The 19542-nt window shown below is 45.1% G+C and overlaps 1 protein-coding gene across 1 annotated transcript in view; it reads left to right on the top strand.

The window, feature by feature from the left end:
• Positions 1–19542, top strand: part of LOC308087226 (myelin-oligodendrocyte glycoprotein-like) — a 39298-nt gene that overhangs the window by 16597 nt on the left and 3159 nt on the right. Inside the window, exons 3-4 of the mRNA XM_080430948.1 lie at positions 15813–16145; positions 17555–17590. Coding sequence (XP_080287074.1) covers positions 15813–16145; positions 17555–17590 — 369 coding nt within the window. The remainder of the gene's footprint in view (positions 1–15812; positions 16146–17554; positions 17591–19542) is intronic.

The following is a 19542-nucleotide window of genomic DNA, read 5'->3' as shown; positions in this document are numbered from 1 at the left end:
GTATCAAGAGTTCCACCACCAGATTTTGGTGTAGTTTCAATCCAGCTGCTGTCAGAATGCTGAATGGGGCATAAGCCTGGATGAGTTCAGCAGCCTGACAGCAGGCGGCGCAGACTTTTCTGGCTCTTCCTGAACACACCTGTGGATTATACCAGGGACAATGACTTGGACTTTAGCCCCCCCTCGGACACACCTGTGGACTACACCAGGTACAAATGACTTTTTGTTGCACTCCCTCATGGAGCTACATGCGGATTATACTAGGGTCAGTCCACTCTAGGTGGACACGCACTGACCTTTTGCACCTTAATCCCTTGTATAACGCACTGACCTTTTTTGGGTCTTTTTTTATTGTGCTCCTTTTCCTCTAAGCACCTTAACGTCCATTGTCTATCATGCACAGTATAAGTATAACATGCACAGTATACAATACATTGCTGCTATGCTCAGGCACCTTAGTTTAGTTTTTTTTAGTTTTTTTTATTATCTCAGGTAATTTGTAAATATGTAGATAACTTGTCTGGCCTTCTGTTGCTCTCTTGTTTTGATCTCCTTCCCACCTGCCCCCCACCCTCTTCTTCTCCCCCCCCATCTTCTTTCTATGGAAACTAACGTTGCGATGGGAACGATGTACAAAAAAGAATTTCACCCACTTTTTTACCTTGTAAACCTGTGATGTGACAATAAAACTGATTCTGATTCTGATTCTGATATCTAAATACTGAATCGAGCAACTTAAAAACTGTCTGGGGGGCTCACAAAGGCTTGAGTAGAAGATAAAATCACAAAAAGTTTTTTTGAAAGTGAAATATCCCTTTAAGTATGTAACTGAGTATCTAATCAGGTAACCTAACTAACTAGCTGCAGCAATTTGACAACACTATAAATATACTATAAATTCTTTGTCGAATATTGCAAAATAACCAATCTGATTCTGAACAAATATTCATACTGTATATTGGCTATATTAAATTATTCTTTGTTACATCTTTATCAATTATGTGAATATTATTCAAATAATTCAAAGTGTTGACATTATGTGTATCAAAACTGATCAATGTTCCCATACATTGTGCATCTTGTAGTCTATCCCCAACTTTTTGAATTTTAATAATTAAATAACTAAATAAAATGTTCAGATCATCCAGACTCATGAATGAATACTTACTTAATATTATATTGACATTTTTAGAAGTACAACAGGTTAAAAACTACAAATGGGTGAAACACACAAAAAAAAGCTTGTTTCCATTGTATTGTGGTCCATTAAACATTCAACACTCAAACACTTTAACTGGACAAGCAGCAGTGCAACAAACAATACAAAATATCAAAATATGTAGTTTAAACCAATTCATGATAACATAAAAACGAGGTGGGGGGGCAAAACTGTTCTCAGAACAGTGCAATAAGTTCTCATTGCACCAAAACCACCCATGCAAAAGGGTCTATCACAATACAAAATATGACCATATGCACCATGTCCGCACACCGTCTTAATGCTCCCGGCAATTTTATGAATATAGCGGTCAAGATCTTAAGCGGCTTATCTTTTGTACAAACACCATGCTCATTGTACACAGTAGTTGGCATGCAATGACAACTGTGTCAATGTGAATGGGAATTGTGACATTAACAATCTGTTTTGATTGTCAAAGTGGAATGAGAATTGCATTTACGCTATGACAGCTGCGAGTGCGTTTAGTTGCATAAAATCGTGCATTTTTTAAGGCCAATTGCCTTAAAAAATTCAATCAAGTGATTGAGGAAAAGCTGTTACCTTAGTTATTACTTATCACCAAAATTGGCAGAATTGTTCCCCTTGTTCACACATAGTATTACACAAAACATTAATATCCAAGACTAACTATTTAATTTTATTTCATTTATTTATCTTGGTTGACTCTTGTGCTCCTTGGGGAGCATGACAAATAAATGGTCAGGAAAAAAGCGGATATTTCATATCAAACTATTTATGCCTCATTCATACAGGTTCATGCTTTTATTTGCAGTGGAAAATGTTCCTTTTTTCTGGTAAATATTGCTTCGTCGCCATCTAATAGTCGTGATGTGTGGATGTACTCATTACACAAACAGCAGTTTAAATGTATGTGATTTAATCGCAGGAAAACACTCCTGGTGTGTAAGGGACAGGTCGATTTTTAAAGAAGGGTACCCCTGGAGAAAATGTATGTACCTTGATCTAAAATGCCATGACCCTCCCTTAGACTAAAAAAAAAATCAATGACCCTGTGATAAAAAAATAAATAATAACCCTCCCCGCCTAGGAGTGAGTGTCATGACATATTGTCCCACGATATAGCCTATTGTGGTATTAAAATGTGACGATAGGTATTGTCATGATGTCATACTGTATCGTAATATTTTTTTAATAAAAATAAAAAAAAGTGGCCAGTGAAAGTTATAGGAGTTCTTACTGTATGGTGTATGATATGAAATGTAAACCTTATCATAATCTTACGTCTTACTACTATATAATTGACAAAAGCTCCGAAAGCTCGTGCGGGGTAAGCAAGCACAGGATCACTCCATTTGCCCCGAAACTTGCCACAGACTGTTGATCAGAGCTATGGCTATGTTTTAGGCATCTTACCCCACCTCGATCTGTGATCAGACTCTCGGCTTGATTGATTCTCTGATTTGCCTATCAGACCCTCAGCCTGATCTGGCAGGTTGCCATAGCAACCATATACAGGAAGTCTGACCTCTTTATCACATGACCGAGGTTGGGAGGTTGGGACTAGAGGTTAGGGCCGCAAAGCAAAGCGGGGAGGGAGGAGAGGGGATGAGAGGAGCCGAGAGGAGAGGAGAGGCCAGAGGGGCATGACGTGTGTGCAGAGTGACTAGGCCAAGTAAGTAAATAGGGAAGAACTTGAACAATACAATGTGGGCAAGGATAAAGAGGATGATGATGTGAATCTGTTACACACACCACTAAAGCACGAGGAGGAAATTTACTATTTAGAAGGGATGACAGAGGAAATGTTTGGAGACTATGACGAGTGGTGGTTTAAACAATGGTGCAATAGCGGTGGTGTCTTAGAAGGGATGACAGAGGAAAGTTTGGAGAGTTTGAACACCCTGACATCTGATGAGTTTTGGACTCTGTCTGGACCAACCTCAGATCAGGCCTCAGATCAGGCCTCAGATCTAGGGCCTAGATGTGAGGGCTGCGACGGAAAGCTGATGTGACGACGGAAAACTAGATGTGCCTGACATCTAGTCACAGTAATTATTAATCATGTCTTCCATCGTATTCAAGGTATTTTGGAGAGAAATGAAACAGACTCCAGTCACTTTCAGTTTAAAGCAATGCAGAGGGGAGGTGTTGTGTGTCAGCTGATGCTCGTTGACGCTCGTTAATGTGACATGCATCAAAGCAATTATTCCTCTGCACTCTCAAATAGGCCTACATCTAAGATTGTTTACATGGTATTATACTGTATCTGGTATTATAGTTTTTTTTGCTGTTGGAAATAACTAGGCTGCACTTGGTTGGTAAAGTCCAGATGACAAAAATATGAGGTTTGTGGAACTTATAGTTATGCAGTTGTTATATCATATTATATTTGTTATATTAGTGTCTATCTGTCCTCTGAAACAATGGGTTTATTGGTAGTGAGAACTTCACTTCTCCCTTAAGCTTGCACAAATGTATTTATTTGTGTGTACAAAGCACTTTGTAATAGTTTTTTAGTGCTTTATAAAGTTATTTTAAACTAAAGATGATGGCCAATGTTGATGATACATGAGAAAAGAACATTAATAATGTAGCATATCGATATCATATGCCCAACATCATGTATCGTATCGTGAAATCTTGACACCCCTAACCTTCCCCATCAAATACAACATGACATTTAAAACTGATATGTCCGATGTTTTGCTTTCCACATCAGGCACGTTCAGAGGGGGGGGGCTCACCTGCCTTTTCGCCTCAAATTGCCCTTTTCCCAAAAGACCCATTTGAAAAAAACATATATTTTTTTTATGGCCTGCCAGACATCTGTGGCCCTTATCAAGACAAACATTTGACAAATAATTATAATTCCAACAATCATAATTATTATTTATAATTAAAATTTAAATGAGCTGGCTGCCATCAGTCAGTTTTAGTCTCACTTTTCACCTGATGCAGTGATGTCAAGTGCCCTCCCAGGGGTCATCAACATGTCCGTACACGGACAAACATGTCCGTGGCAAGACATGTCTTTGTCCAAGGCACATTTTTTTTTTCAAAATAAATTCTAGATATATTCTATATATTTTCTTCATTATAATGTAGAACCATATAAAAATGCGTTTGAATAACTTGACCAAAATCACATAGGCCTAGCCCTAAATATATAATAATGGACTCCTGTGCCATAGGGCGCTACACATTTTTAAACAAGCCACCCCAGTGAGCCATAGTCGTCTATTAGACCTCCGTCTAAAACTAGGTTATAATTGGTCTAAAAGTGAAAGTTTTTTCAACGTCTATTCTTAGCCTAGACGTTGATTAGCTGTTTTTTAAGCGTCTATATTTAGACCGTCTATATTATAGACGTCATTTCAACGGCTATGATATAGACGGTCTATATATAGACGCTTAAAAAACAGCTAATCAACGTCTAGGCTAAGAATAGACGTTGAAAAAACTTTCACTTTTAGACCAATTATAACCCGGTTTTAGCCTAGACCTTAGACGTTTTTAAACGTCTAATAGCCCGAAAAATGCTCAGTGGGACTTATCAAATAAATAAATACAATATTATTTGGGGGGGAAAGCCGATCTACAAGCTCACAACACATCACAGCATGTTGTGAGCTTGTAGATCAGTAACTTTTTAGCCTATAATGACATGCCCAAAATTGGGATGTCAGGGTTAAAGTGGTAGCTATACTTTCGAAAACCTGGAGACTGGGAAGTTATCCACTGTATACTGGCAGGTGGCATTCCTGAGACAGGCATTAAATGTGGCATGGTCCAAGTATATTCCATGTTTGGGATTTCAATAATTGGGTCTTATCAGTACAGACAGTGCTTTCATCTTACATCGCAGGAGCAAAAGGGCCATACTTGAGGACAGGAAGAGATTAAGTTCTACCAGCTAAACTAGTTTTATGTGTGTCAACTTTAAGAGTTGTGGTTTCCATTAAGGTGAACAGGTACTAGCTATGTTGATGAGAAAGTCTAAGGTATGCCGAATCGAACTATGGAAAATGACCTGAGAGTCAAAACAGATAATTATGTACAGTACACGATGACTGATTCATGAAGGGCATGGCAGGATTCCACCAAAATGATTCATACACATTTTTTTAAGATTCAATTGTGTATTTTAGAATATGTTTTTACATTATAATGAAAAATATGTAGGCTAAATATATTTTTCTTTAAAAACAAAAAGGAAAAAAAGAGTGCCACGGACATAGACAAGTCTTGCCACGGACATGTTTGTCCATGTACGGACCCCTGAAGGAGCTATTTGCTACCAAGGCAAAGGAGGGCAGAACTGGACAAGTAAAGCTGGTTGTCGTTAGTTGAGAGACAGTGTTTCAAAGTGTCCAATAATAACAATTATAACAACTATAATAACTATAATAACACTCCACAATCATAATCCATGGTAACCCTCCATCCACAGCCTAGGACCTCCTCCAACCTAAAAGTTAGCTCACCTCTGATCAAAGTCAGGTGCCTTCACATTAAACTATTGTGACACTGCATTCAATTAGAATCCTGGCATGCCCTTCATTAATCACTCATCATGTGCATATTATTTTTGTCTCAAGTTTCCTTGTTGCAGTGTTCCATTGGCATTTTATCCTTGACGTTTCCGTGAGAAGCATTTATGTAATTATTATGTCTAATAAATCAAAACAAATCAAGCGTAGCTTGTAGGGTGTGTCTTACATGTGCATGCCTTGGACTTTCTCATCAACAGAGAATACCTGATCACCTTAATGGAATGCACTACCGTACCTTGCCAAACCAAATGGTTTAGCTGGTAGGACTTGATCTCTTTCTGTCCTCAAGTAACACTGTCTTTTGAAAAGCCAGCAATCTCTATATTAGCCATATGATGTATAATACGCACCCACTCACCTTTGTAGCTAAGTGGCCATTTTGAGGTTGAAGCACTGTCTGTACTGATGAGACTCAACTATTATAATCCAAAATAATTAGGATTTAATTTGTTGGTCGCTCAGTAGTTAAAGCAGACATACTGTACTATATTTTGCATGTCCGTGGCAAAAATGAAATATTAATGAAAATGTCCATCACAAGCTGCCATGGTGATGACCCCTGCTCCCACCTCATTATCCTTGCAGCTGCAAACAACTTGATTTGATACAGGCAGCAAGCATTGTTCACTCCCCCATCAATAAATTGTTGCTTTAAGTTTTACACTTCACGTTCTGTGCAGATTAGCTAGCTTTTGTTAGCTTAGTTTGTACAGAGTCAGGTTCATTGTTTCTCCCTATTTCCTATCTTATATCTATGTGATAATTAAGTAAACTGGCTCCTGGCTGTAGCTAGAGAATTATTTCTCCCTGGTCTGCTACTACTGAAGCATGCATGTTACTGCATGCTGCATTAGTTTCTCACCTCAAATGTTTTGCAGGTACATATTTTAGTACATTTTGATCTTCACCTGCCTTATCTGTTTTATTTGATCATTAGTATTGAAGAATGAAAATGGGAATGATGGCCAATAGGCTACATAGAGAAATGTTAATTATTTAAATTTGTACATGGTAATGAGAACGCAATGCTTATTTTACTGAAATTTGCACTGATGAAAGTCCCACATGGACTGAAGCTGTCAAATGAAATTGTAGTTAATTTGCCCTCATCTTAAAGTTGGTGGTATGATGCAGGGATAACGGGATAGCTGGGCACTAGGGACATCTGGGCACCTCGATGTAAAATTGGCTATTCTGTCCAACATGTTAAACAAATAAAATATTTGGAAAATGTTTTAAAGTAAAGTGTACATGATTAGAATATGCTTAAACATTCGGCAATTAAGGTCTAACATTTCTACAATTGCTACAAATTGCTACAAAACAGATCCAGTAATTTTGGGGCATAAACAAGAAGTTGAAGGATAATCTGATAATGATGTACCATGCATGTTCACATCATGTATCTACTCTTATAAAGGGGAGATTGCTACTTCAGCAATTCCATAGCAATTGCACCTCTCGCCTGCTGACGCCATACCCACAGCATTGATTTCGACTAAACACAACAACTACATCGGACCTCTCAACACAAAACCAGCCACAACGTGCACGCTGAATTTACGGGTGGCGTAGGGCACCTCTCATTGCTCACTACATATTTTCCACCTCGCAACATAATTAATTCCACTCACCACATTACGAGCACAACGGAAGGGGAAACAGTTTCGCACCGTTTACCGTGCGCACCACCGAACGCCAACGTCCACAGCCGAAACAACACGAAGCAGCGGCCATTGAAATCAGCCGTCTTCGCTCGCAAAAGTATGTAAGGGATAATGCATGGGGACGTAATCATTATTCACATTTAAAGCCCTTCAGGGCGATTAACCACCATTATCCCGCTTATTACACGGCTACTTAATAAATACAATGAAAGTATTCCATAACTATTGGGCTGGGCGGACACGTTTGCCTCGGAAAACAAATGACACAATGAAAAAAAAATCGACCCAAAACACAGTCGCCCCGGGCCAAATCCGGCGGTATTACAGGCAAATCGCCAGTATATACACTGGGGGGCGACTGTGTTTTGGGGCGACTTTTTTTTCATTGGGGCGACTTTTTTTCGATTTCCTCATTTGTTTTCCGAGGCGATTGCATCGTCTATTTCTCACTTCAAATGTTTTCCAAAACATTCTTCAGAGCAACGTTTAGTTGTAAATGACATTGGTTGTTTGTTTACATGCCTGTCATGTTGGATAAAGCATAAAACGTAGGTTACGAAGGTAACCACGGTTATGTGACCCTATTGGATCACTCCAATGTGGGTATCACTCCGCGGCGGAGGGATACATTCGAGGTAAGGATTAACTGATTCACTACCGTGCGCACCTGTGCGTGCGTGGGGGTGTGGCCTCCCCTATATAGGCACACCACACCCACGCGCGCCTGCTTGAAGAACATTTCGAGGCGCCTCAAGCACCACGACAGGATTGGAGTGATCCAATAGGGTCACATAACCGTGGTTACCTTCGTAACCTACGTTATGTTTCCCCAATGTGGGTATAGAAGTACCCGATTCACCTGGTGGTTGAGGTAGGAACAGTCAGGCCAACAAAGAAGGCTGAAAGCATAGAACCTACCCCGAACTGGCCGCCTCGTCTGTGAGGTCAGGAGGAGCTGCCCAGAAATGCCGACACCACTGCATTAGGTGTCGCCACGTTGACATTATAAAATCTGGCAAAGGTGGCAGATGAGGCCCAACTGGCTGCGGCACACACCTCAGAGAGTGGAACCCCCCGCAGGAGGGCTCTAGATGTGGCCATTCCCCTGGTGGAATGAGCCACCACACCAACTGGCCCAGGCCTACCAGCCAGCCCATACGCCAACTGGATTGCGTCCACAATCCAATGGGACAGCCTCTGCTTAGACAGACCTGACCCCAGGACCCGCTCTGCATAGCACACAAAGAGCTGGTCTGTCCTGCGCAGCGACTGCGTGCGACTCACATAAGCTTGCAGAGCCCTTACAGGGCAAAGCACACTGGGAGCGGAACCATGCCCCTCCTCGTCTGCAGATGGGGAGAAAGCAGATAGAGACCAGGGACTGTTGACGTACCCCTCAGACAGGACCTTCGGCAAGAAGGAAGGATTTGGTCGAAGAACCACACTCCTCCGGTCAGGCCCCATCTGGAAGCACTCAGGGCTTACTGAAAGAGCATGCAACTCACCAACCCTCTTGGTGGAAGTGATTGCTAGTAGAAAGGCCACCTTCAAGGAAAGGTGCTTCAACGAAGCAGCCTCGAGGGGTTCGAATGGAGGCCTAGTAAGGGCTGACAAAACAATGTCCAGATCCCAGCGTACAGCCTTCTTAGCTCTGGCTGGACGCAGACGTCTGGCCCCCTTCATGAACTTAGAGACCAAGGGGTGTCTCCCCACCGAACCCTCTGGAAGCTGGACATGACCAGCAGAGATGGCTGCCAAGTACACCCTCACAGTGGAGGCAGACAATCCCTTATCCAGACAGGATTGCAAGAACTGCAATATGGCCTGCACATTGCAGAATTCTGGGTCCAGGCTGTGCGCTGCACACCAAGAACTAAAGATTCGCCAGCGCAAGTGATATGCTGCATTAGTAGAAGGAGCCCTGGCTCCCTGCAACGTAGCTATCACCCCCTCTTGGAGGCCTAGCTCTGACCACTGGCGCCGCTCAGGGGCCAGGCCCACAGATTGAGCCGCCGTGGTTCGGGGTGCCACAGGGTCCCCCCGGCCTGCGAGAGCAGGTCGGGCCTCAGGGGCAACTGCCATGCAGTCCCTGCAAGGAGAGACGACAGGACACTGAACCATGGGCGCCTCGGCCAAAATGGGGCAATTAGTATCAACCTGTGACCTGCCTGCTTGGTCCTGTCCAGCACTGCAGGGATCAAGGGAATTGGAGGAAATGCATACAGAGGTTCCTCTGGCCAGTCGTGGGCCAGAGCATCCAGTCCCAGGGGTCCCGGAGGCCCCGTCACTGAGAACCAGAGGGGGCACTGAGTGTTCCCTGAGGCGGCAAAGAGGTCCACTTGGGCCCGGCCAAACCTCATCCACAGCTGCTGCACCACCTGAGGGTGCAGGCGCCAGTCCCCCTCTTGCGGCCCTGCCCTCGAGAGCATGTCCGCTGCTGTGTTGTGAGCCCCAGGAATGAACGCTGCATGTAGAGAAGCTAGATGCGCATGAGCCCACAAGAGCAACCTCTCTGCCACTCTGTGCAGACGGGGAGATCTCACCCCCCCCTGGTGGTTGATGTAGGCCACCACTGAGGCATTGTCTGTCCTCACCAACACATGTCTGTCCCCTAGGGACGGGAGGAAACTCTGAAGAGCCAGGTGCACTGCCCTGAGCTCCAAGACATTGATATGTCTGTCCAGCCATGGGGCCTTCCACTGGCCACTCGCTGACCTGCCATTGTGCACTGCTCCCCAACCTGCCAGGGAGGCGTCCGTGCACACTAGCTCCCTGCGACACACCCTGTGCAGCTCCACTCCTTGACATAGAAAGGAGCGTGAGTGCCACCTCGACAGCGCCCTCAGGCACTGTGCTGTCACCACAAGGCGACGATGTCTGTGTCGTTTCGGGTGAAATCTGTGGGAGTTGAACCACAGTTGTAGAGGCCTGAGATGGAGCAGGCCTAGAGGAACCAGCAGTGAGGCCGCTGTTAGCAAGCCTAACAGACGCTGGCACTCCCACACTGTCACCTTCTGACCGCGCTGAAAGCGGCTCAGGAATGAGAGGATCGTCTCTACCCTTACCCGAGGTAGAGACGCCCTCATTGTCTGTGCATCCAAAGACATCCCTATGAATGTCACAGCCTGGGATGGAGTCAAGTGACTCTTCTCGTGGTTCAACACCAACCCCAACTGCTGTATGTGGAGCACAACCTTGTGTGTGGCTAAATTCGCTTCCTCCTCGGAGTGAGCGCAAATTAGCCAGTCGTCCAGATAGTTTAGTATCGTCAGACCTTTGGCTGCCAAGGGCGCGAGGACTGCCACCATGCATTTGGTAAATGTCCGTGGCGCCAGCGAAAGCCCGAAGGGAAGGACCATGAATTCGTAAGCCCTCCCTTCGAAGGCGAACCGGAGGTACTTCCAACAGGATGGATGGATGGGAATTTGGAAATACGCATCCTTCAAGTCGATCGTCGTGAACCATAGGCCCCTCGACATGGCCTGAAGAACACAAGCTGGGGAAAGCATACGGAACTTTAACCGCTTTAGCCAGCGATTCACCCTTCGCAGATCGAGAATAGGGCGAAGCCCCCCGCCCTTTTTGGGAATGACAAAATAGGTCGAGTAGAACCCATCTAGCCGTTCTAGCGGCCGTAGTATCCTGATGGCGTCCTTGTCCAGCAGTACGGATATCTCCTTCCGTAGCACTTCCCTCTTCAGGGGGTCGGCCACTGTTGTAGGATGGATACCCGTGAATGGAGGCGGCCGGCCTTGGAATTGGAGTCTGTACCCTTGGAGCATGGTAGAAAGAACCCATGGGGACTCCACCCGCTCCTCCCAGATTGCCCTCTGGGCCTGGGAGAAGCGGCCGAGGCCGGCGACACTGTCAGGTTGACTGCTGAGGCCCGCCCCCCCTAGGAGTGGCGCGTCTGGGCCTTCCAGTCTCGTAGCGTCCCCGACGGCGGTCCACCTCTCGTCTGCCGCAAGATATCATCGACCCCGGGCCCAAAGGTAACACCGGGGGTCAGGGGGAGGTCAGCAAACGTGCTCTGCATAGAGGAAGGCAGCTTGGTCTGTGCCAGCCAAAGGTGGCGCCTAGCAGTCACGATCTGGCCCAAGGCTTTCCCATTAGCCCGGGCCATGTCTCTCTGGATCTGGCCGATCAGGTCAGATACTCTTGAGGTCATCGTCAAACGTCCTGGGAGGACCAGGCTTAAGACGGGGGGTTTTGCCAATGATGTCCTTATCTGGCAGGACCATGGCTGCAATCATGGAGTCCATGGTTGGGTACTCCCGGAGGCCAAGGGAATCAGGCTCTGCCATGAAAGCCCATGGCCCTGAATCAGAGGTAAAGTGGAAGCGGCCTCTTTTTTTCCATCATGGCCTCCTTGAAGGCACTGGATATGGGCACCACTGTTGGGCTGCCCGGAGGACCCTCCTGGGCAATGTCCAGGGTAACTCTGATCCTCTCTACAAGGTCCTGGACCCCTTCCTGCATGGCAGGGGCCACATCAGGACGGTCACTGCCCCCCTCAGAGGGCCCCGCTGACTGCTCGGACCTGCGGTTAACAGTGCCGGCGTCATCTCCCAGCCAAAGGCCCTCGCTGGCCTCCACTGAGAGAATGTCGTCTCCCTGGTCAGCGTCCACCTGCTGATGCCAGGTCTGCTCTTCACGCCCGCCCGCACTGCGGGCAGGACTACTGTGATGGCGGCTCACCACACCGGAGGGAGGCAGAGATCTACGGTCCTCAGCTGGAGCCAAGGCCTGAGCCACCCAGGCCCGCATGGCCCCCAGTCGGGCCACTCTCAGGCGCTCAGAGAAGACACAGCAGTACAGGCAGCCATTAGGGCGCCTCACCGCCTCCTCTGCATGGACCAGCCCCAGGCAGTGCATGCAAGATGCATGCGCATCCCCAGGTGGGATGTCCTCTCTGCACTTGACACAAAGGGCTGACATCCTGTAGTGGCCCCGTGCCCCTGGCACGCCGTGGCAGTGTCGCCTCTCCCTACGCACTGCACCCGGTAAGGGAATTACCAGGGGAGAGGCCCAAAGACAATGGCCGCCCCGTAAGGGTCTTACACCTGGGTCACACTTGTAACTGAAAACACTACACTTATCCCCTAAACAGTAATAAATGTAGTCAGCAAACAACAGACTGACCAGGCTTCCAGGTAATGGAGATGCCTGTCAGCTAAGGGAGAATAACAGTCAGCACCAGGTTATGGTAAAACTGACTGAAAACACAAAACTTGAAATATAAAGCACAACAGACTGACCAGGCTTCCAGGTTATGGAGATGCCTGTCAGCTAAGGGGAATAACAGTCAGCACCAGGTTATGGTAAAACTGACTGTAAATACAAACTATAATATATATATAATAATATAAAGCAGAATTTCCTTTCATTGGGATTCCTGCGAAACAAGGAAAGAAAGCACAAAAAGACCTCAGAACAGCTAGCAAAGCTAGTACAAGCTGAGGCTTGGTTAGTGCAGCCGGCTGCTAACCAGCGCTAACAGCGCTACAAACATTTAGCAACCAGCATAAATGGTACACACGGCACAATAATAAAGAGTTCTCGTGAGGAGGGCTACAAAGTTAGCAGCTCCAGGCTAAACCTAGCCACTGAGAACACTTGGATGTGAAATAATTGAGCTATAGTAGAGGTTACATACCTTCTCTGCTCACTTACCGACCTTGAACCTGAATGTTCTGCCGAGAAATGAAAAAGCAGGCGCGCGTGGGTGTGGTGTGCCTATATAGGGGAGGCCACACCCCCACGCACGCACAGGTGCGCACGGTAGTGAATCAGTTAATCCTTACCTCGAATGTATCCCTCCGCCGCGGAGTGATACCCACATTGGAGTGATCCAATGAGGGGAAACATAACCAAACAGCGCAGGTTCAATCTCTCTGCATCGCCACAACAACAACAACAGAAGCACGTCCTTCGCTTCACCCCCCCTCCTCCCCCCTCTTGCTTACCTTTCTGTTCGAACCACGCCGTTGCTTTCCACACTTACGCTAATATGTCCGTAATTCACGTGCCATGTACATCCCAAAGACAACCTACGATCTACACCAGACTTTTCAAAGCGTGCGTATGTGTGGCGCGTACAGCGCGTTTCTTCGCATCCAATTGATATCAATGATAGCGGCTACACCAGGCGCGTGGATACGCGAGTCCCGCATGCGCAGGCTTTAAAATAGGACTGGATGTAAAAGTGCGTGTGTGCGTATATGCGTGTGTGCGAAAAAAAAGGCTGGTGTGTTTCCACAGCTTACTGTGTGTGTGTGTGTGTGTGTGTGTGTGTAAGCACCGCAGGTTACATCTCCGCACAGACATCCTTCCACTATGATCGTCACCCAGCCAGCAACAACAACAAAACAATCTTATGGCCTACCTTTCCTTGAGGTCAACTGTGAAGAATAACATTGCAAAAATAGTTCCAATCCAGTGCGTAACACACAAACAAAAACACCTAATTTTGAGCCACGACCCCCGTGAAGAAAAAGGCTTTAATGTGTGTGCGACGTGTGCGACGTGTGTGTGTGTGTGTGTGTGTGTGTTGTTGTCACGTGACCACTACTAGCCAACCAACAGCCTGGACTACATTCAGTGTTGCCAGATTGTGCGCGAGAAACAAGCTACCATCCATGTTTATGCACAAACAACAGACAAAGACGGCGACGAACGTGTGCGGTGTGCGGGGGGGGGGGGACGACGTAGGCCTAATAATAGAGCCCTGTGCGCGGCTAGCAGGTCGGCCGCCCGTAGGGCGGACGGACCTCTAGTACTTTACATTACTTTCAAATATATAAACTTCAAAATAACATGGCCCATGTCATTACTGCCATTACCCTCAATGAGGCAGAGGAGAGGGTAGCCTACTGGCAGTAATGACATGGGCCATGTTATTGTGGAACATCTTGCTCCATTAGCATAAGACATCCAACATACTACATTTCTGGTGTGAAATGGCACGAGGGACACCCACAAAAACACCACCCCAAAAATCGGCATGCGCGTATGTGCCCTTTCGTGGACATTTTGAGCACCTGCCCCTTCAGCACTCTCTGCACGGCCCTGTTCCACATTGATTAGAACATTACAATAGCCAGTCTTGTGCACAGTGTAGTGTCTGTAGTAGTGGTGGCAGAATGGATAGTGTTCTCAACTTACATTGAATCCTGGTCAGATTGAAGAAAGTTGAGTATTTGGTAACCAGTAGTTTACAACTTTTTGTCACTCTGCCCTTTTAATTATTAAAGGGACACTTCACCCAAAAAAAACAAAGTTTCAATGGATTAGTCTGAAGTGGATTGGGTGAAGTGTCCCTTTAACTACAGTGACTACACTGTTGCCTAACATAAAACAAATTAGGCTATCAAATATGTCCAGATTATTCTGGTTTTATTTGTGGAGCTAGGCTGGCATCTATACACAACTGTCCATATGATTATGAATACCCAGTTATAAATTGGTCATTGTAACCTACCTGGTGTATGTAATTCTATGAGCAACAAGAACACACTTAAAAGAATATATCTCTGTGTTGAAAAATGGGATAATGCATCTCTCCAATATGCCTAACGCCTGTTGAAGTTTTGCTTAATTGTTCAACCACCATCGTTAAGACGCTGATAGATTTGACTGGGTCGTTTACACTGGCTGTGCATTGATGGCTTGTTAACGACCATCATTGATTCTAAACAGACCAAGGTGTACTTGATTTGAATCCTTTGTATCCTTTGAAATAGAGAGGGGTCATTGACCACTTTTCTGCTGTACTAAAAAGGTATATTAAAAAAAAATCACACCCAGTGTGAAGTGGGCGGTGTGGTCACAGTGGTCATCACAGTGATGGAAGTTCACTTAAAGAAAAGTAATATTGTGGACCAACCATTGTACACCCCTAACTTAAAAAAAAACATAAATGTGTTTTTTTTAAGTGCATAGTCCTATTTATAGGGCTATGCACATGTGTCATGTTTCACTAGCCTGAATAGACTGTGATTGGCCAATCACGGTGCAGGGTTAGGGGGGTACACTGGTGGCCAATCACAGCGCAGGGTTGGGGGGGTGCAAATTCCAAACCTCACATATAGGGGCGGTTTCACCGCCCAAAAACGGACTATTTTATCAATTCAAAATTGCATGACCCTCCCTTGGATTCAAAGTAAAATTTGCTGACCCTCCCTTGGACTAAAATTAGAAAGGCATGACCCTCCCCTATTTTCCTCCAGGGACCCCCTTCTGAAAATTTCGACTGGTCCCTAAGGGCCTTTCTGTTTCATTATAACTGCTGATTCTGCTATAACACCTGAATTTACATCTGGGGAATGGGGATGAATTATGTTTTATCTCAACTCATCTAATCTCATCTTGTCTCGTCTCATCTTCCTCCAGGGAAATGTCTGCTAGTGAAAACATCTGTTGGAGATGATGCTGTTCTTCCATGTGAGGTTGATCCTACCACTGATGCTACTGACCTGGCTGTACACTGGTCCAGGCCGGATCTACCACATGAACAATATGTACATTTCCAGAGGAACAGGAAAGAGCTAGTTCATCATAAGTATTCTTCCTACAAGGGAAGAACATCCCTCTTCAAGGATGAATTGAAGAAAGGCAACGTGTCCCTCAAACTCTCCAAAGTGGAATCATCTGATGAGGGAAACTACACATGCTTCATTCCTGCATTCCAGAAGGAATTTACTATTGAGCTCAAGCTCATTGTTGGTAAGTACTGTGTAATTATTATTGTCTTAGGTCTTAGTAGGTAAATTAAATGTTCATTCAAAAAAGTGTTATACATTGCTGAAATACTTTTCATGGATCAGGCTTTGTCACTTTTGAAATGTCCTTAGATTGCCTGGTAGTTGTTTTGTTAAACGTAGGTTTATATCGTTTAGCACCCTCTTCTTGCACATCACTTTGAGGCAGAGTCCTGCAACGGGCCGGGTACCCGCGTTTGACGGGTGAAAACGGGTGAAAATTTTACTTTGATAAGATCACGGGTACGGGGACGGGTGGTACTGAACTAATCGCGGGCGGGTATCATTTTATTGTGAAAATCAGACAGCACTGTTTCCGCCCAAACAACGTAACTTGTGTAACTTAACACAGCACAACTGCATGGAGCATGCTGGTCAGTTATCTTAACTCACAAAAACACATTGAACATCCTGTTAAACCTTCAAATAAAAAAAAAAATGTCACTCTGCGATTTGGGTCTGGCACCGCTCCATAGAGAATCCATTTCCTGCTCCAGAAGACGTGGGTAACCAATCAGGGACCAGTATTAAAATATGGGAGACTATGATTGGTAGTTGGTTGTAGGTCTAACCAATTGCGTACAGAGCCATTGTTTTGATCCTGCCCCCTTGAAAAAAAAACTGCCTCATAGAGGCACCAGACTCATATCCACGCAGTGATATAGTCTGGCTACGCGAGGCTAGCAAGATTTAGTCAATTTTTGGCTTCAGTGCAAATGTGGTCACTGCCTCTCCACCAGAGCTATGCCACTTGGCATAATAGGATGAATGCATATTGTTCTCTCCATTCCTCTTTGAATTGACTATTTTCAGTGTACTGTGTGCACCTTTCTTTTACTGACGAACTTTGAACATGCTATTTTCATTCACATTGGAAATCTAGGCTTCAACTGTTGCTAAAACTGCTGCAAAAAAATAAAAGTAGGCCACTGGTTCTAGCGCACTAGCACACTGGTCAAAAGTGAAAGGAAGTAACCTCGGCACTCTGAACTCTCAATGACCCCAATCAACAACAACAACAACCGGAGATGACCCATAATACAAGTGTACTACAAAAAAAGAGAAACCAAGTCACTTGTCCAACGGACAAGTACATTTTTGTACTTGTTGTGGACTACACAGAGAAGCAGTCTCATGAAACAGAGACTTTTGAGTCGCGGTAATTAACAGCTAGGCACATACCTATCAGTCTCACATTAAGACGTTGTGTCTGTGCATCAACCCATCGCAATGTCTCAAACTGAGCGATTTTGACGCACTGGTGTGTAGCAGTGGTAGTAATAGTAACAGTAGGTCATAATTAGTAACAGTATAAAGGCAGATAGATTATGCTAGTTAATGAAGTGATTCACTTTTACGCTTGTGTCATTACAGACTCCAGATATCCAATCAGCTTTGAACGCGTCTCTGGTGAGTACCTGTAAATACATGCAGTACTTGTAATACATGCAGTACCAGTAATACATGCAGTACCAGTAATAAAAGCAGTGCCAGTAATACAAGCAGTAGTACCAGTAATACAAGCAGTAGTACCAGTGATACAAGCAGTAACAGTAATTCAAGTAGTAGTACCAGTAATACAAGCAGTAACAGTAATTCAAGTAGTAGTACCAGTAATACAAGCAGTAACAGTAATTCAAGCAGTAGTGCCAGTAATTCAAGCAGTAGTGCCAGTAATACAAGCAGTAGAACCAGTAGTACCAGGAATACATAAGCAGTAGTACCAGTAGTACCAGAAATACAAGCAAAGTAGTACCAGTAGTACCAGGAATACAAGCAGTAGTACCAGTAATAGAAGCAGTAGTACCAGTAATACAAGCAGTAGTACCAGTAATACAAGCAGTAATACCAGTAGTACCAGTAATATAAGCAGTAGCACCAATAGAACCAATAATACATAAGCAATGGACTAAAAGGTGATCCCAATCGCAGAATCTGAAAGGGATCCCGGATGGAAGTTGAACTTTAAATGTATGTGGCCAACCAATCTGGGAAGAATCAAGGATAAGAAGAAGAAGGTCCACACACTGGCCCTCATTTATCAACGCGGTGCAGACCAAATAATGGGCGTACGGCGAGATCACCGCAACTTTCGGCATTTATCAATATATCCTGACTTTGAGTTCAGTGTACCACACGTTCACATCTCACGTCTGCTCGGGAGCAGTTGTTGGCTTTGGCTGCAGCCATTTGTTCCATTGTAGACATGCGGAGCAGCTTTGTCTGACCGTCTGACAGGCATCTGAACATATGTATCCACTCCAAATTGTATTATCTAACACACTAATAAATAATCCCTGTGAAAAGATAACATTTTATAAACTAATTTAAACAAACTGCTGTAACAGTCATTCGGTTAAGCTTTGCAGATCTGGCTGCATTGGCTATTTGAAAATAGCAGATCTACATTACATTACATTACAGTCATTTAGCAGACGCTTTTGTCTAAAGCGACTTACAATAAGTGCATTCAACATAGGTAGGGAACGAAACTATTAATCACCAGAAGTCTGAAGTGCCTTTTCTTCTTAAAACAAGCAACCGAGAGTATACCTAGCGCTAAGGTAAAAGTGCAATATATCAGCTACCTACTTTCTTAAACAGATGAGACAAATAGCTAAATCAAATGAGCAAGAGCTAAAACAAGTAAGTGTATCGAATAAACAAGATCCAATAAAACAAGAATTCGTACAACTAGTTAACAACAAGTAGGCAAGGCGAGGAGGAAGGGTAGTGTTTCCTGAAGAGGTGGGTTTTCAGCCTGCGGCGAAAGATGGGCAGTGACTCTGCTGTCCTGACATCAGTGAGTGGGGAGTTTATTCCACCACTGTGGGGCCAGAACAGAAAAAAGCTGTCATCGTGTAGATCGGCCAGAAGGACCACTGAGCGACAAGGCAACCAGTCTCCCTGAGGCGGCAGACCGAAGTGGTCGGGCAGGGGTGTAAGCATCGACCATAGCCTGGAGGTAAGAAGGAGCTGTTCCTTTCATTGCCCTATAGGCTAGCACCAGGGTTTTAAACTGGATGCGAGCCGCTACGGTGAGCCAGTGTAAAGAACGGAGAAGGATAGTTGTGTGGGAGAACGGGTTGAACACCAGACGAGCCGCAGCTTTCTGAACAAGCTCCAGAGGTCTGATGGCAGATGCCGGAGCACCAGCAAGGAGGGAGTTGCAGTGGTCCAGGCGGGAGATGACAAGAGCCTGGATGAGCACCTGGGCTGCCTTCTCCGTGAGGAAGGGGCGAATCCTCCTGATGTTGTAGAGGAGGAATATGCAGGACCGGGTCACTGATGCGATGTTTGACGAGAACGACATTTGGTCGTCCAGGGTCACACCCAGATTCCTCGCAGTCCGAGTTGACGAT

This window comes from Gymnoscopelus braueri (genome assembly GCF_963280865.1).
Source record: "Gymnoscopelus braueri genome assembly, chromosome: 6".
Lineage (NCBI taxonomy): Eukaryota > Metazoa > Chordata > Actinopteri > Myctophiformes > Myctophidae > Gymnoscopelus > Gymnoscopelus braueri.
The sequence above is the reverse complement of the archived record's forward strand: the minus strand, read 5'-3'. Positions and strand labels throughout refer to the sequence as shown.